Here is a 24574-nt window from a genome sequence, read left to right as displayed (position 1 = left end):
GTGAATCCACTATACCCGCATCACGTGAGCCGTCCTGCTACAACACCGTGGTCAGTGCTCCCTGTGTTGCTGCGCCAACTGCTTCACGCCACCAAAACAATACAGCTAGCTCTCCATTCACCGTACATTACTCCCTTTATCACCATTGAAGGGGCCACATACCAGATATCCTTTTTGCCTCGCTTCCTCTGTTCTTAGTGTGGAGAGTAGTGTGACTCAGGCCGGTCCTTAATCATCCATATTCGTTGGAAACAACACAACGCCTGTCTGTCTTGACATTTGAACTTGAATACCCTTGGGCATCATGCCCGCATCAACGGTTGAGACTCCAGCCGTTGCGCTGTCTTGTGAGCACACTTTGACGGCGTCTTGATACATATTTGACTGATACATGATACTGCAGTCGCAAACAACTTTTGGGGCAAAGAAGATGCCGGTGTGGCGCCGCTACTGAGTCGCATGACTGCGGCCAAGACTACATGCGATGAACTACGAGCATTCTATGGCGGTGCGTACAAGTGAAGTTATTGAAAGGAAACCATCTGACTGAATACGCGGCAGCTCGAGCGTCGATTGAGGAGGAATACTCCCGTAAATTATTGAACCTGAGTCGCAAAGCCCTAGGATCGCAGGAGTCTGGTACATTGAAGACATCGTTGGATACCGTCCGAGGCGAGGTCGAACAGATGGCCAAGCAGCATCAACTCATTGGCGCAGAAATGAAGTCAGAGCTTGAGGAACCACTCGCTGCCTTTGCTGGTGGAATGAAGGAGCGACGAAAGATTATTCAGAACACAGTTGAAAAGCTATTGAAGGTCAAGATGCAGCAGACACAGCAGGTCAACAAGGTTAGACTACTCTTCTCGGCACTCCATTACGATTGAAGCTGACTTAGGTTCTAGACACGCGATAAGTATGAGCAAGAGTGTTTGAAGATCAAGGGTTATCTTGCTCAAGGCCACATGGTAATGGGCCAAGAAGAACGACGCAACAAAGCCAAACTCGAAAAGACACAGATCAGCCTTGCAACTTCCAATACAGAGTACGAAAATGCAGTTAAAGCACTCGAAGACACGACAACAAGATGGAACAGAGAGTGGAAGTCAGCCGCCGACAAATTCCAAGATTTGGAGGAAGAACGACTCGACTTCACCAAGAGTAGCCTGTGGACGTTTGCCAATATCGCCTCCACGGTTTGCGTTAGTGACGATTCGTCGTGCGAGAAGATCCGACTCTCATTGGAGGTCATGGATGTGGAAAAGGACATCATCACTTTCATTACAGAAAAGGGAACCGGACAGGAGATCCCAGATGCTCCCAAGTATATCAACTTCTGTCGTGGAGATGTGACAGATAACCAATCTGAGACGTCAGAAGACGACAACTATTCTGTCGCTCAATTTCCTCGCAGCATCAACCCTGCTTTCCGTTCGTCGTCTCCTCAACCTTCGACATTCGAGTCGCATCATGATCCAAATTCTGCTCTGGCCAACGACCTGGCGCACAGAGAAGTCGCTTCAAGCAAACGTGATCTTCCAAGCCAGAAGCCAGCAACGCTGCCCCCCGACGAGATACTCCAAATTGGCACTCAAAAGCCTCAACCTCAGCAGATCCAGGCCCCTCCTCAACCGCGTCAACAGCAGATTCCACGCCCTTCTCAGATGCAGCACCCCGCTCAGCTGCAATATGCCCCCCAGCATCAGCATCCCTCCCAATTGCAGCACCACTCTCAGCTTCAGCACCCATCGCAGCTGCAGCATCATCCTCAGCAGCAGTACTCTCCTCAGCGTCAGCAACCATCCCAGCAGGTCGCTCACCATGCAGGGCATCACATGCAACAGCAAATGAGGCCCCTGGAAATGAGACCCGCAGATGGCAGATCTGGAGACATGAGGCACTCGAACATTCGACATCCAGATGGGCGACAGCACGATCCAAGACCGTCTTTGGAGATGCGCCACTCTGGGGAAGTTCGGCCTTCCATGCAGTCTCGACCCAGTGCCGATGCAAGGCAATCAATGGATGCAAGGACATCTCTGGAAGTAAGGCGACCAATCGAGGATCCGTATCGCCGCCAACAACCTGCAGGTCATGGATCGTATGATGCCAACCAGCATGGTGCTGTTGCAGCCGTACCACACGACCCCTACCCCCTGGATGGCATGACGATGCTATGCAGGACTGGGCCCAGCCCCATCTCGGACCAGAGTTCGCAGGTGACATCTGCTCGACCTTCGAGCAGAGACTCCCATAGTGATTATTCGAACCCTAACTCGTTCTCTAGTGTGGAACCACCGAGCGGCAAAACTTCACCCGTCAAGCAGGATCCTATAAAGCCGAACCCAGTGCCAACTCAACCGCCAGCACCAGTGCCGGCACCTGCGCCGGCACCTGCGCCGGCTCCAGTCACTGCTCCGGCTCCGGCTCCGGCTCCGGCTCCGGCGTCCGCACCAGCTGTCAGCAATGGTCCAAGCCCAGTCAAATTAGTTGCTAAGAAGAAGAGCGGTGGTTTCTTAAAGAACCACAGTCCATTCAGACGTAAGAGCAACAAGGATCTTCAGTCATCAAACAGGAACACATGGCACGCACCGAGCACTCAAAACTCGGGTAGTCCCGTTCGCCGACCACAGTTACAAACACAAGAGCCCAGCAATGTTGTCACCAAAGAACGTACTCAGAGTCCCGAGCCCATCGATGCCAATGCCAGTCTGGCTCTGGGAGTGGGACAGAATGTCTTCCCTGTATCTACGCCTGACACAAAGAAGAAACCAGGAGCTGCCACTGAACAGACACACGAGGAGACAGACCCGATCGCTCTGGCCCTAGCGGAGCTGAAAGGTGTCACGTTAGGCAAGCAGTCATCAATGAGAATGTCTGCTGATCACTATTCCGGGCTTGCCACTCCGGCGCCAGCATCAGAAGCTGCTTCAAGACAAACCTCAGCCTCTCGCACAGCTCCGACTCCTGTGAACCCGGATGTTGCGGCGGCAAAGAGAGGAACGCCGCCACCATCATACCAAACCCCAATTTCACGCCTGGGTGTCCCACCACCTGCAGTGACTTCTAGGGCAATGAAGGAAGCGACCAAGAAGGCTACCACACAGACACGAAGCATGTTTGAGAGTGGAGGCGGTTCACCAGGAGGATTCAATAGTACTGCTTCTAGGACCAACACTCGAGCAACCGAAACAAGGCGATCTGAGCCATCCCCAACTCAGAGTGTTCCACCAAGTGCTTCACGACCGGCTACTCGAACCACTAACCATGGCAGGGGCGAGTCTGGTAGTTACAGCGCGTCCCCTGTGTCACGACAGCCAACTAGAGCCACCGATAACGGACGCGGCGAGCCTGGAAGCTATAGCTCAGCATCCATGCCTCGACCAGGCACTCGGGGCACTGACATGGGTAGAGGGGATACTGGCGGCTATAGTACACCACCCGTGGCACGTTCGGGAACCAAAGCAAGCGAGATGCCCCGATCGGACACTCGCGGAATCCCTATTTCGCGACCAGGCACAAGGGGAAGTGACATGTCTCGTGGCGGATCTGGTATTTATGGATCATCACCTGGTTCCCGACCTGGCACCAGGGGCTCTGATATGCCCAGAGCAACTTCACCAGCACCAGCCCGCAGCGTGTCTCCACAGCCACCTATGAACGACAACATGAGCTACAGATCGGTATCGCCCAACCCTTACGCTGCTAGCCAACGCTCCCCGTCCGTCATGAGCTCACCACAGAAGCATGGCTCTGCCCAGGGGTATTATCCCCAGTCACCTCAGCAGGCTGCTAGCCGCGGGCCTTCTCCTTCACCTTATGCCCAGCAGAATCGCCCCGGGAGCAGCTATGCAGGTAGCGACATGGCAATTCAGCTCGCGCCGGTTGATGATGCCTATGGTTCTCAGAGGAGTCGAGGCAGCCGCCCTGCTTCGAGGGCCATGAGCTACTATGACGATGGTAGTACCCGTCAACGTAGTCAAAGCGTTGCTGATCCGTCTCGTCTATATACGGGAGATGGCAGAGCAATTCTGCATTATGGTAAGTCGTTGATTAGCCAGTATCAAAGAGAGGAAGAGGCTAACATGTCCTTTTTACAGCACGCGCATTATACATGTACCAAGCAGCCATTCCCGAGGAGTTGAGCTTTGGTAAGGGTGACTATCTTGCGGTCCTCCGTCACCAAGACGATGGATGGTGGGAGGCTGAAGTCCACGGCGGAGACGGAAGCGTCGGGCTGGTCCCAAGCAATTACCTTGCGGCGTGCTAAGTTAGACGCTTACGATATGAGCGACTTGATGGACAAATTTTTGAGATTTTTCTTGTGGAATGATTAGATTGTAGGTAAGGATTACGGCAGGAAAAGGACCCCGACGAAATTGGTTCACGACTTGATTTACACCTTCGTTACGCTGTTATCTTGTACAGCAGATATTTGGCATGGAAGCGCTGACCTTGTTGTTGCTATTGCTTCAGACTATTTTGATTTTTTATTTGTGTCACGAATTCTTGGGAAAGATTGAAACGACTGCTTTTCTATATTACCTCATTGAGATGAGAATCATTGTTCGTAGATGTCATTGAAACATTAGATATTCTGAATTAATGTGTCGAAATTATCCTCTAAAACAACTTGAGGTGCCCGGTCCCTTAGGGGGCAAGAAAACAACGAACCCTGATATAGGGTGTCGAAATGAACTTGACAAAGAGCCCCCTAAGCTTAGGCTAAATTTACCTTAATATTTTTATCACTTAGGGTTAAGGTCCTGAGTTTTCTTTCTCCCCCCCTGGCCGGTGAAGTTGAATACCTAGGTACCTTAGGTATCTTCTTACCTAAGGTTGGTACGTACCGAATTATGACGTTGAAGCCGGCAGAGCTCCAAAGCTGCAGCCTGTTAGACTATAGCTTGCCGCCTTCACATGCCACTCACTCACTCACTCACTCACTCACTCCCTTTGACCTTTGCTCCCTTCAATTTCGCAGCCTGTGACTCCCTAGCTCATACTCATACCCATGTCTCCTATACTAATGACCTGAATAATCTGAAGGATCATAGCATGGTTAGTTGTTCTGGTGTTTATTTATCATCCATTCGGGACTGACTTTACTTGACAAGGAAACCCTACAAGAAACCGCCCGTGTTATCACGTCTAAACCTGTTCAGCGAGCTGTCGTTAATACCGTACTCCTCGTTTCGACAGCAGCAACACTATTTTGCACGGCTGCTATAGCTTCATTGCTCTTTTTCCAGAATTTTCTTCCTCACGAGGTTGTAACTTTGCCATTGCATCTCCAATATGGGTGGGTTATCAACGCTGTGTATGTTGCTCGTCTGACTGATAGAATTGTTACAGCTCTGGCATCAACCCGTATGGAATCGTCTCCCTTCAAACGCCACCAATGAAGACGCAGCAAGAGTACGATGTGTCGTTGATTTTGGCGATGCCTCGCTCGAATCCAAACGTGGAGCGCGGCAACTTCATGATCACCCTGCACATGGTCAACTCGCAAGCTGATGCTGAGTTGCATGCTGCGGCTGAACGTCACGCATCGCTACACCAAGGATTGGAAGGGGCCAACGTACTGTTCACTTCACGCAGGCCTGCTTTGTTTCCTTACGTGGACCCATTAGTATCGGTTGCCTCTCGCGTACTATTTCTGCTTTACCATTTGTTCACACCGGGTTCAAGCACGAACTCGATGATCATCCCGTTGGCCGAGCGAGTCTTGTTCTCAAGGGCCTCGAATCTCCCCAAGTCAGCGTATGTGGAGGTTGAAGCGGGCCAGACTATTCAGATTTACCATGCCTACCTTCAGCTCACAGCTCAGCTTCGTGGGCTCCGGTGGATGATGGTTCACTATCGCATCTCGACATTCATCGCATTGACCCTTGTTTTTTGGGCTTTTGAAGTTATTTTTATGGGTGTTGCTTGGGGATTTTGGAGCATGGCTTCAGGATCACCGCCTGGAGATGCTGCTGACAAGACCAGGAGGCTCGAGGCAGAACGATATGAGTATGAAGATGAGGACACAGATCACGCAGAGACCTTCCCGACATATGGAAGACAGCAACCGCTCAAGTACGAGCCCGAAATCAAACCAGAGGCGGACCCTGAACAGCCTTTATCGGAAATTCCTCGCGCAGGAGCCGACGCGGATGACGAAGACGAGGGAAGTTTTGACGATGACGACGACGATGTGCAACACAAGGATTCGGGCATCGGAACGAGTTATAGTGAGGAGGGAATTTCAAGCATTCGAAGACGAACGTCGCGTAATAAGTTGTAGAGGAGGAAAGTTTAGCGTGGCCTTGATATAGAGAGGGACTGAGTGTGATGAGTGGAAGCAGATACCCGTGGCTTATGATATGCAGTACTAACTAAGAATAAGAATGTGTTGTTGTCAGCTGAGGATTTTGTGTTTACCTATTATGCAGGGGAAACTGCCCGGTAAGTGAGACTATGCTGATCCGACATGCATGCCAAGTTGGCTGTAATTCGATGACGAGCTCACAACAGGTAGAGTTTGGCGTTTGTTTTTGGCTACTACCTATACTTAATTCCCTTGTCAAAGAACCAACGCCTGATTAATAAAGAATAGCAACGTGCGCTTCGTTTTGTTTCACATCAAGGGATGCATCCATTGGACTGTAATTTACAAGTCGTTTGCCTGGCTATCGACGGTCAATGGTTTCAGGGCGTTGATGCGTATTTAAAGCAGGCAATTGATTGATTCACTTTCACCGTTTGTTGGCTGCATCTTTGGCTTCCCACAATTGACAACGGCTGAAGGTTTTGTGATGGATATCAATACAAGAATACGATAGCATTCATTGCCTGAAAATAGAGCATTAAATCCATACTGTTTGAAGAGCGTATCGATCTCCAGTCACTATAGTACACTAACTGCACATTGAAGTCTTTCCGTTGAAATTCACTACCTAATTCTTCAGTGCACATGCATTGGATGTTTTCAACCCCTCCAGGCCCCTCTATTCACACCTCATCCACGTCCACACTCGCTCTCCTCTGGCTGGGCTTGGGCTCGGGCTGTCGTGACCCCCCATTGTACCTGAGCATCTCACTGTAGCTTAGGGGACACTCACCCATCCCATGTATGCTCTGGCTGATCCATTTCTCAGAGCCCCTCAAACCCCTCCACTTTCTCTCTGTTGCCAACAATCAAACGCATTAGGTTGTGCATCATTCTTCTCTGCTAGGAGTACCTGGGTTAGTGTGGTGTAACTCAGCAACACCGCCTGGCGTCACTAGCATTCATCGACTTTTTGTTCTATTCTGTGTAATTAAATTCTCGCCTTTTCACATCCATTCACACTCACACTAGAGGCACATGGTTCTCAATCACTGAACTGAATGAACAAACTCGATGTCTCCACCATAATCCACATCCCACCTCACCTCGCCATCCCCGACCACCCCCAAGTTACCTGGTAAGGTAAGGTACCTGACAGCAATCGTGCCGCTACCGCTACCGCTACGTACCGACCGCTATTACTAGCTTGATTTATCTGGACTCATTGCGGGCCAACTACTGCGATTCCCTCCACCGCCCGCCCGCTTGTTCCTTTCGACGTCTCCCGACTCAATTCTGAACCCGATAACCTCCAAGAGGCCAGACAGACCTGAGCTGAGTTCACCGACCTGACCGCGTGTGCTGTGTTTAGCACCTGCGAGCGAGCAACCGACTGCTTCTGCTGTTCATTCTTTGCGACTCCTTCGTTTGAACCCTCGCCTCTGCCTTCGCCCAGCCTTCAACGAGCCTAGACGCAGACGGGACGAGACGTCACGGTCAAGTCTTACACACAACTACCGCCGTGATCAACTTCTCTCTACCTCCCCTCTTCTCGAACCTATATACATACACCAGCCACCAGCCGTAGCACATCACATACCGTCACGATGCCCTGCTTCAAGGGCATTGCGGTCAGCATTCATGCGAACTCTGCCCCGCTGCCAGAGTATGGCATGCAGAAGCAATCTCGTCTCTCAAGAATCAGTACCTACATTCCTGTACCCCAACCTCAGCTCGCTGAGTCAAACAAACCCGAGCCTGCAAAATTCGCCATCTCCATCACCCTTCTCACCCCCGGCTTGCCTATCCCATACTCGACCCCGAAGCCAAGTGATGATAACCCCTACCCGAAGCCTCAGTTCGTCGGCGGTCTGAACACCAGTGATCGGAATAAGTCCTCTGGTGTTGTGAACCCCTACATCCCCATGACAAACTCCGAAAATGAGACCATCGCTGCTTACATCTACTTCGACGGTCGAGCTAAGGAGGAAGTTGCTACTCTTCTGCGACCAGGTGAAGAAACATGGGTCAACAGCCGCTGGGTCCAGGTGCCAGACTCTGAAGGTGGCGGTCTGGCTGAGCGAGAATTTCTATTCCGCGAGGTTGGTCTCGAGCGTTGGCTCAACGGCTTGGACCTACAAGGCCATGATGCCGCCGAGAAGCTAGAGAAGCGTCGCCAGAAGTTCGAGAAACGCCGCCGACGACAACGGGCCATGGAAGGAAACGCCAGTGCCGACGTGGAGCAGGGATCTACAGGACGCAGGGACACACTACGCTATGGCGCTGACGACAAGTCTCCTATTGAAGCTGTCGTGGACGACTCTGATTCCTGGTCCGACGACGATGACGAACCTCCTGAGGCGACTGGGCAGATCAAGGTGGCTATGTTCCGCGTGCTTGCCTCTGGCGAAATCAAGAAGGGCGAATACTCACCCCAGTTCGGTGCTCACGACGGCGACGAAGATGACATGAGCTCTAAGGAAGGAAATGGCATCGACGCCGACGTTGAACACACGACAAGTTTCGCGAAGCCCAAGACTCTTGATCCGAAGACCATCAGTACACAGACAGTCACGGGCATCGACGGACCAGACAAGCCCTACGCTGTCTTTACCTTCTTTTACAGGGGAGAGCGTAAGTATTGCCGGGCGTTTTTGGGATCGTACACTAACCCGCATTGCAGGACAATTGCAAAAGATCGGGGTTCTACAGTCCTCAAAGAACCCTCAGACAACCCCTGGATCAGCCAAACGGAGGTCAGGTCAACTAGACTTCTCCAGCCTCGGACCTCTCAAGGCTGGTGGTACCGTTGGCTTCTCCGCTTTCCGTGACCAGGCCACCGAAGCCTCGAGACGACGCAAGGCTAGAAAGAAGAGCAATGGAAACATCGCCGATGATAGCGACGATGATGATGAAGAGGACGACGAGAACCTTGGCAAGATGGAGGAAGTGTACGCAAAAGATGTGAACGCAAAACTTGCGCCAGAAGACGTCAAATTCCAGGGCGAACTTGCCGAGGGCGTGGATCGTATTCACGTAAGTTCTGCGGTTGTATTTTCTGGAATATTTGAACTGACGACATGATGCAGCTTAAGAGGGCGCATTCTGCAGACCCAGACAGCCTGGCCACATCGGAATTGTCACAAACCCCGACCGCAGCTAGCGAATCCATGTCACAAGTGCCTACCACCGGGGGCTCCCCCGCCAACAATCTTCTCTCGAATGCTGTAGGCCTTGATACACCTAGCAAGTCGATCTTCCAGAGTCCTCTCAAGAAATACCGACCCAGTGTGGACTACGGACCGGGAGGTCTGAACCTCTCAACAGGATCTGGCTTGAAATCAGAGGTAGATTCAGCCGTTTCCGGGGGATCTGGGTCGGGGTCAGGAACACCCTCTAATATCGAAACTCAAAAACCGAAGGTTGAGGATGAGGAGGAGCTATGATGATGGTGGAATCCTCGATTTTTCGATCGATCTTACAGACTTCAGCGGACAAGTCTATTCATTGAATTACGAAAGAAAACGACAAAAAATGACGGCTTTGCTCCAAACATGAAGCAGCCGTCGGGTGTCGACATGGACAGCCTCAGCAGCTTGGACATAGACTGATGGACCAGTTCTTCGGTCGAAGGGTTGACCAGCACGAGTATTGACAGCACAAGATATAAAATTTTCACTATGAAGTTTATGTGGTGTATTGGCGAAGGTTAAGGAAGTATCGGGTGCTTCTAAGATTTGGGAAGCAAGTGGCTCATGTTGTATCGAGGCGGCCTGTCATTTCTTGGTTCAGAAAAATAAGCAACTCTTGATCTTGAGGAGGCATGGGTGGGTTACTTACTAGAGGTTAGAAGGTTCTACAATCGAGGAGTCTGAGCCTGCAGAAGGAATTGGTGGTCGGTGAATCGATTAACTGTATGTGATATACCGTTGCTTGAACAATATAAGGGCATTCCTTTACTTCATCCTTGCGGACCAGAGTAAATGACTAGATGCACCTGGACGAGACGGCAATCTGGAGTTTTGAAATTGGAAGCAGAAATAGACTGGCTATAATCAGTACATTCACGCAGTATGCATGCCACCAATTCAAGATTGGACCCGGGAACGAAATCAAGGTCAGTAATAATCAATTGATAGCATTCTATTGTAGCTTCTAAGGAACAAGCAGACTCGAGGAGCAAAAAGCTAGCAATGCAAATGGAACTTGACAATCTTGGTACCAATCGTTTACTAAACTTTTTATCATGTTAGCGAAGTGCTTCTGACACGTTTTGTTGCGTGAAGAATGAATGAGAGGAAGACATGTCAGACTGTTGAGCTTGATAATTTTGAAATCAACATAGAGATTCAGTTGGCCGTTCTTAATGGAAGAGTTTGTCATCATGCAAAAAGGGGTGTGTTCAACGCGTCCAGCGTATGCGCTGGAGGCATCGAGACGTGTATCGTTGTGTCGTGTCATGTAAACGTACCTTACTGTTATTGGTTTGAAAGAACCCGCAGATATGTTATTCTGATGCTGCAGAGCGTGTCTGCATATTCTCAAGAGCGTTGCCGCCTGAAAATGTCTGCGGGAGCCAATTGTTGTTGGAAGCTGAAATGTTGTTGAAGACAAAGAAAGTTTTTCAAAAGTAGCTCCAGCGCAATTTTATTCAGTAGGCGGACCGGGGTATGGTCAATTATCGGCATATCCAAGCTCCATCCCGCCATTTATGCTTATAACGAAGCCGCACTGTATCGGCACAGCCCTGGACCCGATCTTCAGTGTATTTCAGTGGGTAGCAGCCCATCATCGTTGACGTGTGTGCCTAATCTGCACTGTGCCCCCTCAACCCCACCATCCATCCATTCGATCTCATCTCTCTCTTCCTTGCTCGCTTCCATTGCTTTCCCCTCGGGCAGACTTTGCGACGACCCAACGGTTCTCTACCTTAGTTAAAACCTTCCGATCCCCCCTTTCTAGACGCAACAGCGATTAAAACGACCAGGACAGGTCCCCATACTTCAAAATGGCCGGAAGTGAGTTTATACTGCTCTGGAATGGCTGTACGACGAGAGAATCTAACCGCGCACACTTCTAGACTTTGAGGAAGTTGCCAGTATGTTTGGAACCCTCCTGGACTGATTCACGAGTCCAACCCATGCGAAAGTGACAAGATGCCTAACGGAAAACAAACAGAGCAGTTTGTTGAGTTCTACTACAACACCTTCGACAGTGATCGCAAGGGTCTCGCTGCTCTCTACGTAAGTGGCCCTTCAGCCCAACGACGAGAACTCCAGTAGAACCACCTGCTAATCCTGGTAATAGCGAGACCACTCTATGCTGACTTTCGAGTCTGCTTCCGTCCTTGGCACCCAAGCCATTACCGAGAAGCTTGCTGTATGCACCACTTCGTCACCAGCGATTTCGAGTCGGCGTTGTTAACATTTTCTCCAACAGGGCCTCCCCTTTGAGAAGGTCAAGCACCAAGTCTCTACCCTCGATGCCCAGCCCTCCAACGACCAGGGCGGTGTCATTATCCTCATTACCGGTGCTCTCCTTGTATGTTTCCGACCATCCCACAACCTCCTGAAATGCGCCTACTAACAAATATTAGGTCGATGAGGAGCAGCGCCCCATGAACTTCAGCCAGTCTTTCCAGCTCGCCCGCGATGCGAATGGCCAGTACTTCGTCTACAACGACATCTTCAAGCTTGTCTTCGGTTAAACGAAAGCAGTTACACTGCCGGCCGACGCCTTTTGTTGTTTGAATGAGTTGAGCGATGTTTATAAACACACAAACACACCAAGTGGGGCGACAGACGAGGGGAAATTAAAGCGGCAATGGCAACGGAATAGCTTCTTTTTTTGACGATAAGATGAATTTAGAAAATCGCTTGAAGGGAACGCTGTGATTGTCTTGGATTTCCTCTCGCCAATGAAGCTTAATCATTGTGTCTCAAAGCTATGAATACTTAACCTCAGCTTGATAACATGGCAAATAGGGTCTGAAGTGATCAAGCCAAGATAAAGCCATCCAAAATTGATTAAAGTGAATGTAAACGGTGCAACGACGTGCGTCACCTATACTTGAGTATGGTCAAGGACCGCGATTGGCGTTATATCTTAAGAAATGAACTGCTTCAACGGCCACAGCCCGACTCATTCTTCAGCAGTAGAAATGGAAACACGTAACATGACTTGCGTGCCAGCTTTGTCAACATTAATACGAAACCCAGAATGCGCCTGCATGAGTACGTTGAAGGCATTTAATAAGACCAGAGCTGGGGATCCTCTTTACAGGACATTTAAATGGCGAAATATTCACTTTACGCTGAACTCTTGTCCAAGAAGCAAGCTCATCATCTATTTTTAGGAGGGTCATAAGACTGGCCTCACTGGTCACTGCGAAGTGGGATGGGACGAAACGTAACCCGAGAAAAATCATTCATTTTCCATGCCCTGAACCGTGCAACACCGTTTGATCCCGAAATCGCAATGCATTGTGAGGGGTATAAACAAATAGCCTTAGATCTTCGTAGCAGCCTCAAGAGCCTTTTGCTTCTTGATGATCTTCATCTGAGCCTTGGGACCCATGATACCACCACCCCATTGTCGGCGGGCCTGCTCGTGCTTGTCAAGGTAACCGTCCTTGACAGCGGAGATGAGCTTGGAGAGCTCGTTCTTGTCCTCGGAGCGGACCTCGGTGATAGCGAGGACAGCAGCGGTCTGGTGACTTGTTAGACACGAACTTGAGCTAATGATTTCGATATACATACCTTCTTGTGGACGACAGTTCCGAGACGGGCCTTGCCCTTGACAATGGCGTAAGGGATACCCATCTTCTTGCAGAGAGAAGGAAGGAAGACGACGAGCTCAATGGGCTCGACATCGTTGGGGATGAGGACGAGAGAAGCCTTCTTGTTCTCAATGAGGCCAACAACATGGTTGAGACCGTACTTGACAGTGTAGGGCTTCTTGGAAACATCCTCCTTCTTCTTACCCTCCTTGACAGCGGTAGCCTCCTGGAGGAGACGCTCCTTCTTCTCGGCCTTGGTCTCAGGTCGGTACTTGTTGAGGAGCTTGAAGGCCTGGGCAGCAGTGTTGCGGTCGAGGACGTGCTGGAACTGAGCGAGAGCCGGGGGAACCTTCAGGCGCATCTGAAGGATCTTCTTCTGTCGTTGGAGGCGGACATACTCGGGCCACTTGACCATGCGAGAGACATTTCGCTTGGGCTGGATGTCCTGGCCGATGCCGAAGTTGCGAGGTCGCTTCTCGAGGAGAGGGTTCTGTGGACGTCAGCGATCTTCCCACCAGAGGAGACAGAAGAGAGTTACTAACCTTTGCGGCCTTCTTGCCAGCCTTACCCTGAGGGAAAGGGGCGGGAGCGACCTTCTTGCCGGACTTGGGAGGCTGTCATTGAGAAAAGAAGACATCAGCAAGGCGTTCAAGCCAACAAAAGGTCTTCTCTGAACTCTAACGAGAATAGGTCGTGACATTTCTGCGCACGCCGCATCTCCAGCCAAGTCTTCACCAGCTTCGACACCTGTTACAGTGATCGAAGACTGGCGGAATACCAACAGCATATGTCGCCCACAACAAAGTGGACGACGCTGTGGCTCAATTGCACAATGAAGCGCATTTGACTCACAAAACTGTGGCCATTAGAGTCGAGTCGATTGTTTCATTCACTCACCATCTTGAATAGTTGGGGTTAGTAGTTGCTCGTGGGTTGAAGAGCAAAAGTCCAGGACACGATGGTGGATGAAGAACAAAGTCAAGAAGAAAAGCGAGGGTCAGTGCCTTTTTTTGGTGAGAAAAATAATTAGGGCTTCTCTGAAATCTGTACCCACTTTGATAAAAACGAGAACCCACTGGCTGGAAGAAACAACCCAAGGCCTAACAGGGGGGAGAGGAGAGGAGAGGGGCTTTTCACGACTAATGCAGCGCACGTGACCGTGACTCTTAGAGTCAGGCAAACATGCTCACTACTTGAATCAATGATTGGGAGGCAACATCTTCCATTGAGAAAGAAAAAAGAAAGCTAGAATCTGTAAACTCAAAAATTAAATTCTAAAAGACTTCCCAACAAAACAACTAAACTCGTTCGACATAAAGACTCCTGTCCTTGGATTCGTTGTCCACTCACTTCCGTCCATATACACAATCACAAAGACCCAACCAGTCGAGACTCAGTTGAGACTTTCAAACTCCACTTACAGCAAAATGGCACCTACACCTTGCTTTCGGTGTCAGAGCAACCGGGCTGTTGTAAAGCGACCCAAGAACCATCATAAGCTGTGCCGAGACTGCTTCATCAGAGTGTTCGAGGATGAAGTCCATCACACAATCATATCATCAGACCTCTTCTTTCCCGGCGAAAGAGTTGCTATTGGTGCTTCGGGTGGCAAGGATTCAACAGTGCTGGCATCAGTAATGAAGACTTTGAACGAACGACATAACTATGGACTTGACCTAGTACTCTTGAGTGTCGACGAGGGCATCAAGGGATATCGGGACGATTCCCTAGAGACAGTCAAGCGAAATGCTGTTCAATACGACATGCCCCTGGAAATTGTTGGTTACGATGAACTGTACGGATGGACCATGGACCAAGTTGTCGAAACTATTGGAAAGAAGGGAAATTGCACATATTGTGGTGTTTTCAGACGACAGGCCCTTGACCGAGGAGCCAAGAAGCTGGCCATTCAGCATGTCATTACCGGCCACAACGCTGACGATGTTGCCGAGACCGTTCTCATGAATCTATTGCGAGGCGACATGCCACGCTTGTCCCGAAGTACCAGTATTGTTACCGGAAACGCAAGCAGTGAGGTCAAGAGGAGCAAGCCTCTCAAGTATGCATACGAGAAGGAGATCGTGCTCTACGCACACCACAAGAAGCTGGACTACTTCAGCACGGAGTGTATTTACAGCCCCGAGGCTTTCAGAGGAACAGCACGTGGACTTATCAAGAACCTGGAGAAAGTGCGGCCAAGTGCAATTCTCGACATTGTACGAAGTGGAGAGGACATGGCTCGACTTACACCAGACAAGGGCCAAGCTGCGTGTGGTTGCGACGAAGGCGAGGGACTTGGAGGGTGCGGATCAGCCAACGGGCGGACTTCTGGTAACGAGATGGCCCAGGTCGAGGCCAGCCTGAAGGAAAAGCACGAGTCGGCAGCTCTCGAGACAGAGATTACATCCAATGGAACACCCAAGGACGACGCAGTTCCCTTGCCAGTAAGGACTAAGAAGCAAAAGGAGACACCTGCACCAAAACAGAACCTAGGGAAGTGTGTTAAGTGTGGTTACATGTCGAGTCAGACCATGTGCCAGGCTTGCACATTATTGGAGGGTCTGAATAAGAATAGAGCAGAGATAGCGATATAATGGATACCCTTGCTGTCAAGACCAGTGCTTCTCTCGTTCCAATACCCCATGGCTCGAACAAGATACTTTGTACGAAATTGCTTTATTCTTTCTCTTAGCCACTGTCCATCTGTCTTGTAGGCTCCAATGCCTTGCCACTAGTATTCCAGATATATGTATTTACAATTGCAGTTTTGGGCTGTCGTCTCTGGTCACCTGCCCTCGGTTCCATATTGCTGTTTAAGAAAAGCGCGTCTCCAACTGTTTGACCGAATTAATGCTTGTATCGCCAGCTGAATAGAAAAACAAACCTTCCAAGGGTTGTTCAGCTCGAAGCCTAAAGGCGCTTCTGGTTTGTCTGTTTGCCCTCGTAGAGTTCCCGTAAGTCGGCGATCACGGTCCATCACTGTTCAATTTATTAGTATCCTTGAGTTATCGTTCGGCTGGACATATCGTACTTTGCTATATACTAATTAGTACTGGCGATATGATACTATCGAATGCCCGTAACTTACTCTATCCCATTGATCCACGGAGTAACGAGGTCGTTTGCCCTCGTTCTGCCAGTTCTTGACGACAGCAAGACCAGTACCAGAGATACCGAACATCTATCAATCATCAATGAGCTTCGGTATCGTGCGGTAGCGAGATCGGACAGTGACATACACCAATCATGATGGCATAGGGAAGAAGAGCCTCAAAAGGGACGGGCATCGTGACGGCGGCGCTGCCTGAGCAGACTCGAAGGTATTCGGCGTATTTGTCGGAGAGCGAGAGTTCGAATTGACCAGGCCTGACCTGTCTTCCGGGTTCGTCGCGGTGGTCGTGAGTTTACCGAGTAAACGGGCCTTGAATTGAAGCTCACATCGAACCGAGCCATTGACGACTCAGCGATTGGTGATGCAGATTTTGGTGCCTCAGGCCAGAAGCTCCATAACTATCCCTGCGTCGTGGTACAGTAACTGAGGGGACCTGTCGCACAGTGTGCTACCAAGCCCCATAACAGTAGAAGCGTGCCTTGCTTAGCAACCTAGAGAACAGAAGAAAAGGAGGAGCAAACTCCAGGTTCTTTATTGACAATGATCTAACACTCTCAAGACATTTGAAAAACGAATTGAGTTAAGGAATGATTTAATCTACTTCTTTATACTTGTATAGCACACTAAAACTACCAGTCCTTCAATAATCCGCCAATAAGCATTCTCACTTCTACCATTCCGGACTTTTTCTCTCTCCCCTGGAGGGGCTCCCTAAGTCGGTAGCTGTCGCACGCACTGTGGCAACTAGCTCCCGCGACTGCTGTTTGATATCACACAAGTTGACGCGACGTGATTCAGCAGCTTTCCTATCGCATCTCTACGATATCTAGACTCTCTACAAACGCGTGGTTCAAATCGACTTGGGCGTGTCAATTCACACCCAAATTTTAGTTCCAGTAATCAGTACTGCACATTCGCTCCCGGCCGTCCCTCGATGCAAGCCCGCGTACCGCGATGAAGCAGACGTGACCACACTGCGAGAAACCCTTCGCAACCTACCGAAAGCGACCGATATGCAAACTCGAGGCTCTCGTTTCAGGATATATTCTTTTGGGACGCGGGGGTAACCATGGCAGGTGCACAAACTATGGCTCAAGAGCTTCCACATAGCGTCATGGTTTCCGACGAGGATGCTGAATATGAGACGGCAGGCGAAACAGGAGGCGAAACAACAAAGACAGTCGCATCTAGGTCAAACGGAAGTAAAGGAAGCTCTGGTACGAATAAAGCTCCGGCAGAGGATGGCGATGCCGAGTTCGACGACCACGATGCATCTGGCGAGGATGTAGACGCATCTGGAGAGGAGGACAACGACTATATGGCACCTCCGCAGACATCTTCTCATGACAGTGTTGGACCTCCCCAAGATGGCGATGAGGAAGACCATGAAAATGTTGAAGGAGATGAGCAACATGAAGAAGACGACGTAGATGCCGAGGAGGATGAAGATGTTGATGCTGAAGGGGAAGACTACGAGGAAGACGAAGGCGTTGGTGCCGTCAAGTTTCAACCAGGGACAAGAAGCGACGACGAAGATGACAGTGAAAGCGATAAATCCGAATCACCAAGCGCTAACGACGAAGAGTCAGACGAGGAGGCTGCATGGGATGATGCTGCAGAGGCCGAGGAAGATCATGAAGATGAAGAGACGGCCGCCTCAAGCAACTGCATCTTCTGTGGACATAACGAAGACGAAGACCCCAGCGAGGAGTTTGAGGTTTATTTGGCCTGTGTCCGTTGTGGTGGTAATGGTAAGTTTACCTACCACATCAGTATATATTCTTTTTTGGAAACTTACCAAGTACAGCTCACCAACAATGCGCGCGCGATGTGGCTGCAATGAGTGCGGAGAACAGTAGGTTTCAATGTGTAAGCACAGTTTGGCAAAAGCTGACAATACCAGCGCCCGAAAGTTGGAAATGTCCTGAATGCTTCAGCAAAGAATCCGACGTGGGAAGTGAAGATGAGGAGATGGAGGATCACGATGTTGACCACAATGCCGAGATTCACTCCCAACAGTCCGATGTACTGGAGACACCAGGACAGCATGAGTCTGGTCAGCACGTGAACGATGACGAAGATGCCAGCTCCCAAAGCAACAATGATAGTGAGCTTGATGAAGAGCCTATTGACGCCCCCCGCAGCTTGAGAAAACGCAAATCTTCATCACTAGAAGATGACGGAAATGGGCTTTCGCTGAGGAAACGACGACGAAACCAGTCCCAAGACGTAAGGTCAGAGAGCACAGCACGAAATGGAAGTGCTGAACCAGGCCGACACCACCCTCCCAGAACTGTGCGTCTCAAGGTTCCACGACCCCCACCCGTCTCAATAGAGAAACGTACTCGTACCTCACTTGTACTTAAACTTCATGTCAAGCCTGGCAATCTTAAGGAAATCTTATCTCGCAAAAAGCGAGAAAAGAGAAGGCAGCCAGGCAGTGCCACGCGCCCGACCCCTCAACGACAGGCCCTGGCTGCGACTCCAGCTCCAGTGGCCAGAGCCAACCTTACTGCTGCAACTATATCTAACCTTCCCACGCCTTTTACATCGGACAACTACTCACAACCATCTTATTCCTTCTATGACCGCGAGGCCGATGAGATGAAGGGCAAGCCTTACGGCGGCATATTGACCGAGGTCGAGGCCGACACATCCAAGACTCTCCCTGATGAGGATGATCGAAATAAGTTCACCTCTACTCTAAAGAAAGCCGAGGATGACTGGAGAGCGCGTCTTCTGCAGGCCATGCAAGAAGACCCAAACCCCCCTACCCGAAAGCCGAAAAAGTCCGGCAACAACGGCAGCGAGATCGAATGCATCGATTTTGGCGGCTGGGAGATCGATACTTGGTATGCTGCACCGTATCCTGCCGAATACAGCATTAACCGCGTGCTGTACATTTGCGAGTTCTGTCTGAAGTACATGAACTCTGACTACGTTGCTTGGAGGCACAAACTCAAATGCCCAGCCAAGCATCCACCGGGAGACGAGATCTATCGTCATGGATCAGTGTCGGTTTTCGAAGTCGACGGTCGCAAGAATCCGGTCTACTGCCAGAATCTGTGCCTTCTTGCCAAGCTGTTCCTGGGTTCGAAAACTTTGTATTACGACGTTGAACCCTTCCTTTTCTATGTTTTATGCGAATACAACGAGACAGGTTACCACTTTGTGGGATACTTTTCCAAAGAAAAGAGGGCTAGTAGCCAGAACAACGTCTCGTGTATTCTGACATTACCAATACACCAACGAAAAGGTTACGGCAACTTGCTTATAGACTTTTCCTACTTACTCACCAAAGTGGAGAAGAAGACGGGCTCTCCCGAGAAGCCTCTCTCTGATATGGGCCTGGTCTCATATCGTAATTACTGGCGACTGGTTCTGTGTCGATACTTTTTGAAGGTGATGGAGGATGAAAAACACGCAACAGAAGGACTGAGCATAAAACGGATATCCGCCAATACCGGCATGACACCGGATGATGTCATTTCTGCTCTGGAAGGTCTCAGGGCCCTTGTCAGAGATCCGCAGACCAAGCTGTATGCCTTCAGAGTCGATTTGGATTACTGCCGAGAATACGTAGGAAAGTGGGAAGCCAAGGGTTATGTTCAGTTAAAATCCGAAGCTCTCGTTTGGACTCCGTATGTGATGGGCCGAACCAATGCCGTCAACTTTGAACTCGGCCCACCGATCAATACCATCGCACCAAGGGAGGACGACGAGGCCAAGATTGACGAGGGAAATGGCGCGACTGCCATCGAGGATCATCAGCCAATGGTCAATGGGGAGAAGCACGACGCGTCTGCCCCTGAAGCAGTCACAGATGCAGACGGTGATGCTCCAATGAATATTAATGGAGAACAACCCCAGGAGTCTCCAGTCGAGAACCAGAGTGCGGAGCCAGTGCCAGTCCAGTCTATCGAAGATGTGGCGCCTGGGCAAGAGAAAGATAAGGACATTGAAATGGAAGATGCAAAAGCCGCAGGGCCCCCGGCTTGGATACTACCATACCAGAACATCCCGTTCACTCGCTTTGAAGTCTTTCCTGCAGTACCTGGTGGTCGACGGGAAAGAGCTCGACCAAGTGTCAGTCGACCGACTGCCCCTCGCCCAGTCAGTGCTCCTAGACCGAAGCGACCCAGCAACAGCCATCGGCCATCCTCGTCCCGGCCTAAGAGTTCAAAGAAAAAGACTGGAGGGACCGGTCGTGGACCAGGTAGATGGCCAAAAGGAACGAAGAAATCCGATTACGGTAACGCTACCAGTGGCCCTGGTCTACCGCCCGGCTGGGTCGATCGCCAAGCCAAATTGCAAGGTGTCACAGAAGGCAAGGGGCCAGAACAGGAGGTGGCAGTTCTCGACTCAGCAGCAGAAGACTCGGTCGTTGTCTCGACGAAGATTAATGGTGCCAAAGTCAATGGGATTACTACAAATAATGTGGGAGCGGGATCAACGGAAGAGGCTGCCAGAGGAGAGGACGTGGATGCTGAGGGAGAAGATATCTAATTTTATTGAAAGCGGTGGATTACAGGAAGGCTTGGGGTTACGGATGTACTATATACCTTGGTCAGGATCGGCGTGGGTTGCTTTATTGGCTTGATCTCGCCAGAGACAGGGGTCGTTGTTTGTAGCGAGCGCATTGTTATTGAAATACTAGACAAGATAGGTCACGGAACGGAATCATGCTTCTTGGAGGTTAAAGGCATGAGGAGCAGGACCAGGAACGGGACTAGGAATAGGACTAGGAATAGGAATAGGATTATGATTTTTAACAAAGGAACTTTATATTAGCGAGTGTCTGTCTATGAATGCTGAGCGAGAGTCGGAGAGAAGTATATGACTTACCTATTGTTAGTTTATGCTTTGTTTGGTATAATTGTAGCCTCAACAGGTTTGCCAAAGACGTCCAGCGCCTTTGACTGCAGCAGCCCAAGGTATGCTTTATACATACGTTGGAACTCTGCTTTCTCGAGGGATCCTTCGATTGAGCACTTTGCGAAGCCATGGTGCGTGGTTTTCTCGGACAGTTTGACTACTGACCTACCACAGATGAAGGTGTTCTTACCAGGCCATTCTTGACTTCGGATAGCCACGAGCGGTTTGTGGGGGGTATCGCCTTCTTCAGGCTCCTCGTCGTCGATATCACGAATGTCCATGTACTCGTCTACCATGCCTCCACGGTTCTCGAGACCTTTGCCGTTGTAACTGTAAATGGGCAGGCAAACGGCATGATCTCCCCAGATCTCGATGGTGATCATCTTGCGGTACTTGGAGTAGATGGGGCCGAAGCCAGAGACTGCTGTGTGATAGTTAGTCGTTGAAACCTTGTCATCGCGGTTCTGGCTGTGGAAAGGGGCCGAGATGATGGTACCAGGCCCGAGTTTGTTGAGTTTGTGCCTCTGGTCGGTTGGGCGCATGTGGACGCTGACAGCCTCTCCCAGGCTCAGATCAAGATGGGCCTGGTGAACCCCGTAAAACGTTTGGCCGTTCTGTCCCCTGTCTTTTGTTAGCGTACATCGTCTGAGATACGCAACGTCGCCTGAAAGGTTAGAAGAAACCGAGCTTCTCATGGAGGAAGTAGAGCGCATTGACATGGCGCTTGAGGCGCTTGAGTCTTGATGACGACCTCGTCGATAAGACACAGGTTCTCGGGTAGCCATTCCCGTGGGACAAGACGTAGGAAGCTCCTTTTTGTTTGAGTGGAATTGGGTGTAGAACTTGGTAGCCAGGTTACGAAGCTGCCAGCTACAGTCCTTACACTCCCAGTCGTCGGCCGCAGAGTTAAGTGAAGACATGAGAAACGAAACAGAGTCCTTCTGCTCAACGTGAAGCCATGTGTCTTCCTGTTGACTGCTTGGTCGGCTACTTGAGGTAGGCGAGAAGTGTGTGTGAGCAAAGATATTATTAGTATCGAATTTCTCAAACCGGTGGCTAGTATTGATGTTCAATGGCGGTTTGAAGTTTTTGTTTTTCACGAGACCTCTACTACGAGGATAGGGCTTTCGAATGCGGTGACCGTTGTTGAATGAAGGCATTTTGATGAGTTTCTTTCCTGTATATCTGGAATGCTTGGTGATTAAAACCGGTTATTGAAGCTGAAGTTGCAAAAGTGCATGTGATTTGATAGTTGTTGATATTGTCGTTAGAGGGAGGACAGACTACGATTTTATACTTGACTAGGTGTGCCATCCTTCTAGGAATTCTTTCTTGCGTTACAGGCGAGTATCATCTTGTTCAATTGGACAGGAGATATCTTAGATATGTTGTTCGACATGGTGTTTACGAACAAAGGATAGGTTACCGAACAATCCTTTGTCTAGAGGGTGAACTTCTCAATTAAAGCCCCTGAACAGGTGCTAAGAATACGTACCAGTTCTTAGGAAACAGTATTTCTGGTGATGTATTCTGTCGTAGGCTTGAGTGAACACTGATGCTTTATTTGCGGTAAGTCGACGCAAGCCTTGAGCTGATATCGATAGTCTGATTCCCTCTGATAAGTCAACATATTATCATATTTTAGAGATTTGTTTTATCTGGTCTCTTGTTCATGATGTTACTATTGTTTGATGGTTCTGGCTATTACTGAGAGTCAAGTTGGCTAGTGTCGTGGGGTAGACCAACTTGGACCTTTCAACTTCATGTAAGCAAAGGCAACAATAATGTCACATCGAAGTAGAGGCTGTCTTCGCTGCCGCCAACGACGAGTCAAGGTACTTAACAAGTTTATTATTCTTTCAAGTGAGATTCAATCTGATGATCATAGTGCGACCGCAGTCGCCCTTCATGTCAACGCTGTATCGCCCGCAATGAGCTGTGTGTAGGGTATCGAGATGAAGGCGACCTCATGTTCCAACACGAAACTGCAAAAGTTGTCCTGAAGAGTCAAACTTGTACTCCTTCCAACTCGTCTCGTTCTAGCAGTTCAAAATCCCCTCGAGATAATCGCACAAGGAGTCGATCAGTTGAGCGCGTCTCTGAGAGCTCGTTCTCTTCAACTGCTTCTATCAATCTTCCAGCAGCACTTCCATGGTTAAAGGACCGGTCCAAGACAGAGCCTGTTTCCAAGGATGAACAGATAGCGAACATATTCATGGACAAATACGTGCTACTTCCTTGTAATGAGTCATCATCCCCTGGCTTTCTTGAGCATCTCCCTTGCTTGTTCAAAGAAGTCAATGTCGAGGGCCGCTACGCATTGAGATTCGCTGTTGAGGCATGTGCTTTCGCAGATCTTTCTCGTGAACAAAGCTCAGAGGAACTGGTCCAGAGGTCACTGGAGTGTTATGGCTTTGCTCTTAGTGCCCTTGGACAATCTTTGGCTGAAAAGAACAAGACACCAGATGATTACGATTTGATGACAGTGGTGATGCTGGATATATTCGAGGTGAATGCACTGCACGAATACACTCAATCTACGAGCTTACACTCTTACAGACACTCTTTATGCCTGACTCGTCGACAACTGGTGCGCACGCGCAAGGCATGACACATATCTTGCGACTCCGTGGCCATGATCAGTTCCATAACCCCCGTGGCTGGGGCCTCTTCCGTCTAGCTCACCATAGACTAGTAAGCAAACCTGATTCTCCCATGCAAATACTGGGCTCACAATTTGAAGCAAAAGCAGCAACTGGCTAAGCAATTTAATCCTCTACCTGAATCGCAAGATTGGCTAGACAAGCTGAACGACGACGTGGCTTCGGTAAAGCTAGAGAAGGACGGTCTAGCAATCAACCAAGTGTGTCAGAAGGCAAATCATGTCCTGGATTCTATCGATGCTGGAGATGTCGAGGCACACGAGTTGTTAGACCTGGTTGACGCGATGCTTCGCTTGGATCAAGAGGCTGCTAGTTGGCGAAAGAAACCAGAATGGGGCTTCCAGACTAGGACCCGTCAGGAAATACTCGATAAAAGAGACTCCAAGTTCTGGTTGCCAGAGTCTATTCAGCTTCATCCAGACTTATGGATGGCATACGAGTGGAATTATCACCGTACTGCACGCATCATTCTCCTTCAGAAGCTGGTAGCTTGCTTGGAAAAGGTCAAGGGTGCACTGCCATCAGACTCCGGGATTACAACTAGGATCACAGAATCAGTCAATACCATACAGTCTTTGGCTGGCGAGGTCCTGGCAACGGTTCCCCAATCCTTCGGCGACATCGATCGCCTTGGTCAGTGGCACGCGGGGTCAAAGACGGCTCGTTGGCAGGCCGTTGGTGCATACCTTTTGCTTTGGCCGATGAAGATCATCAAAAGCCAGAGCGCCTTGACTACGGATTCACAGAAAGCGGATGCGCAGCGAGCGTTTGACAGGATTAGAGAGTGCACAGGCATCAAGTCAAGTTTGGGTGTTCTATCCGAGATCTAATCATGT

The 24574-nt window shown here is 49.9% G+C and overlaps 10 protein-coding genes across 16 annotated transcripts; 7 read left to right on the top strand and 3 right to left on the bottom strand.

The window, feature by feature from the left end:
* The first annotated feature begins 86 nt into the window (after window positions 1–86).
* FVEG_02145 (hypothetical protein) lies at window positions 87–4629 on the top strand. Of its 2 annotated transcripts, XM_018889326.1 has the most exons (6): window positions 87–347; window positions 404–508; window positions 562–848; window positions 903–4038; window positions 4098–4341; window positions 4474–4624. In XM_018889326.1, the coding sequence occupies exons 1-5, from the start codon at window positions 305–307 to the stop codon at window positions 4265–4267; spliced, it is 3741 nt and encodes a 1246-aa protein (XP_018745440.1). In that variant the 5' UTR covers window positions 87–304; the 3' UTR covers window positions 4268–4341; window positions 4474–4624. The 2 variants fall into 2 exon arrangements, with proteins under 2 accessions (XP_018745440.1, XP_018745439.1); XM_018889325.1 differs by having other exon boundaries at window positions 4098–4629.
* Window positions 4630–4921: 292 nt separating this feature from the next.
* FVEG_02146 (hypothetical protein) lies at window positions 4922–6873 on the top strand. 3 transcript variants are annotated; one of them, XM_018889329.1, is made up of 4 exons: window positions 4928–5058; window positions 5115–5299; window positions 5353–6447; window positions 6594–6873. In XM_018889329.1, exons 1-3 carry the CDS (start codon window positions 5056–5058, stop codon window positions 6284–6286), a joined length of 1122 nt encoding a protein of 373 aa, XP_018745443.1. In that variant the 5' UTR covers window positions 4928–5055; the 3' UTR covers window positions 6287–6447; window positions 6594–6873. The 3 variants fall into 3 exon arrangements, with proteins under 3 accessions (XP_018745441.1, XP_018745443.1, XP_018745442.1); XM_018889328.1 differs by having other exon boundaries at window positions 6521–6873; XM_018889327.1 differs by having other exon boundaries at window positions 4922–5058; window positions 5353–6873.
* A 291-nt stretch (window positions 6874–7164) lies between these two features.
* Window positions 7165–10685, top strand: FVEG_02147 (hypothetical protein). 2 transcript variants are annotated; one of them, XM_018889331.1, is made up of 4 exons: window positions 7165–8944; window positions 8994–9346; window positions 9400–10427; window positions 10481–10679. In XM_018889331.1, exons 1-3 carry the CDS (start codon window positions 7918–7920, stop codon window positions 9754–9756), a joined length of 1737 nt encoding a protein of 578 aa, XP_018745445.1. In that variant the 5' UTR covers window positions 7165–7917; the 3' UTR covers window positions 9757–10427; window positions 10481–10679. The 2 variants fall into 2 exon arrangements, with proteins under 2 accessions (XP_018745445.1, XP_018745444.1); XM_018889330.1 differs by having other exon boundaries at window positions 9400–10685.
* Window positions 10686–11054: 369 nt separating this feature from the next.
* FVEG_02148 (nuclear transport factor 2) lies at window positions 11055–12465 on the top strand. The gene is made up of 6 exons (XM_018889332.1): window positions 11055–11328; window positions 11391–11408; window positions 11489–11553; window positions 11618–11689; window positions 11750–11851; window positions 11907–12465. The coding sequence occupies exons 1-6, from the start codon at window positions 11319–11321 to the stop codon at window positions 12015–12017; spliced, it is 378 nt and encodes a 125-aa protein (XP_018745446.1). The 5' UTR covers window positions 11055–11318; the 3' UTR covers window positions 12018–12465.
* Window positions 12466–12575: 110 nt separating this feature from the next.
* Window positions 12576–14164, bottom strand: FVEG_02149 (60S ribosomal protein L8). Of its 2 annotated transcripts, XM_018889333.1 has the most exons (4): window positions 13986–14164; window positions 13631–13702; window positions 13069–13578; window positions 12576–13018 (listed from the first exon to the last, which is right to left on the bottom strand). In XM_018889333.1, exons 1-4 carry the CDS (start codon window positions 13986–13988, stop codon window positions 12818–12820), a joined length of 786 nt encoding a protein of 261 aa, XP_018745447.1. In that variant the 5' UTR covers window positions 13989–14164; the 3' UTR covers window positions 12576–12817. The 2 variants fall into 2 exon arrangements, with proteins under 2 accessions (XP_018745447.1, XP_018745448.1); XM_018889334.1 differs by having other exon boundaries at window positions 13631–14164.
* A 143-nt stretch (window positions 14165–14307) lies between these two features.
* Window positions 14308–15920, top strand: FVEG_02150 (hypothetical protein). Its single transcript, XM_018889335.1, has one exon. It carries the CDS (start codon window positions 14516–14518, stop codon window positions 15680–15682), a length of 1167 nt encoding a protein of 388 aa, XP_018745449.1. The 5' UTR covers window positions 14308–14515; the 3' UTR covers window positions 15683–15920.
* Window positions 15506–16550, bottom strand: FVEG_02151 (hypothetical protein). Of its 2 annotated transcripts, XM_018889336.1 has the most exons (5): window positions 16328–16550; window positions 16177–16269; window positions 16120–16123; window positions 15973–16067; window positions 15506–15922 (listed from the first exon to the last, which is right to left on the bottom strand). In XM_018889336.1, the coding sequence occupies exons 1-5, from the start codon at window positions 16373–16375 to the stop codon at window positions 15902–15904; spliced, it is 261 nt and encodes an 86-aa protein (XP_018745450.1). In that variant the 5' UTR covers window positions 16376–16550; the 3' UTR covers window positions 15506–15901. The 2 variants fall into 2 exon arrangements, with proteins under 2 accessions (XP_018745450.1, XP_018745451.1); XM_018889337.1 differs by having other exon boundaries at window positions 16177–16550.
* A 386-nt stretch (window positions 16551–16936) lies between these two features.
* Window positions 16937–20994, top strand: FVEG_02152 (histone acetyltransferase). The gene is made up of 3 exons (XM_018889338.1): window positions 16937–17951; window positions 18008–18055; window positions 18104–20994. Exons 1-3 carry the CDS (start codon window positions 17270–17272, stop codon window positions 20704–20706), a joined length of 3333 nt encoding a protein of 1110 aa, XP_018745452.1. The 5' UTR covers window positions 16937–17269; the 3' UTR covers window positions 20707–20994.
* A 62-nt stretch (window positions 20995–21056) lies between these two features.
* On the bottom strand, window positions 21057–22235 carry FVEG_02153 (hypothetical protein; the record flags this gene model as incomplete). The annotated part of the gene is made up of 1 exon (XM_018889339.1): window positions 21057–22235. One exon carries the CDS (start codon window positions 22233–22235, stop codon window positions 21057–21059), a length of 1179 nt encoding a protein of 392 aa, XP_018745453.1.
* Window positions 22236–22845: 610 nt separating this feature from the next.
* FVEG_02154 (hypothetical protein) lies at window positions 22846–24568 on the top strand (the record flags this gene model as incomplete). The annotated part of the gene is made up of 4 exons (XM_018889340.1): window positions 22846–22910; window positions 22964–23584; window positions 23635–23769; window positions 23819–24568. Exons 1-4 carry the CDS (start codon window positions 22860–22862, stop codon window positions 24566–24568), a joined length of 1557 nt encoding a protein of 518 aa, XP_018745454.1. The 5' UTR covers window positions 22846–22859.
* Between the last annotated feature and the right edge of the window lie 6 nt (window positions 24569–24574).

This window comes from Fusarium verticillioides, chromosome 6, assembly GCF_000149555.1.
Source record: "Fusarium verticillioides 7600 chromosome 6, whole genome shotgun sequence".
NCBI classification, from domain to species: Eukaryota; Fungi; Ascomycota; class Sordariomycetes; order Hypocreales; family Nectriaceae; genus Fusarium; species Fusarium verticillioides.
Note: the sequence above shows the minus strand (reverse complement) of the source record. Positions and strands in the feature narration are given on the sequence as shown.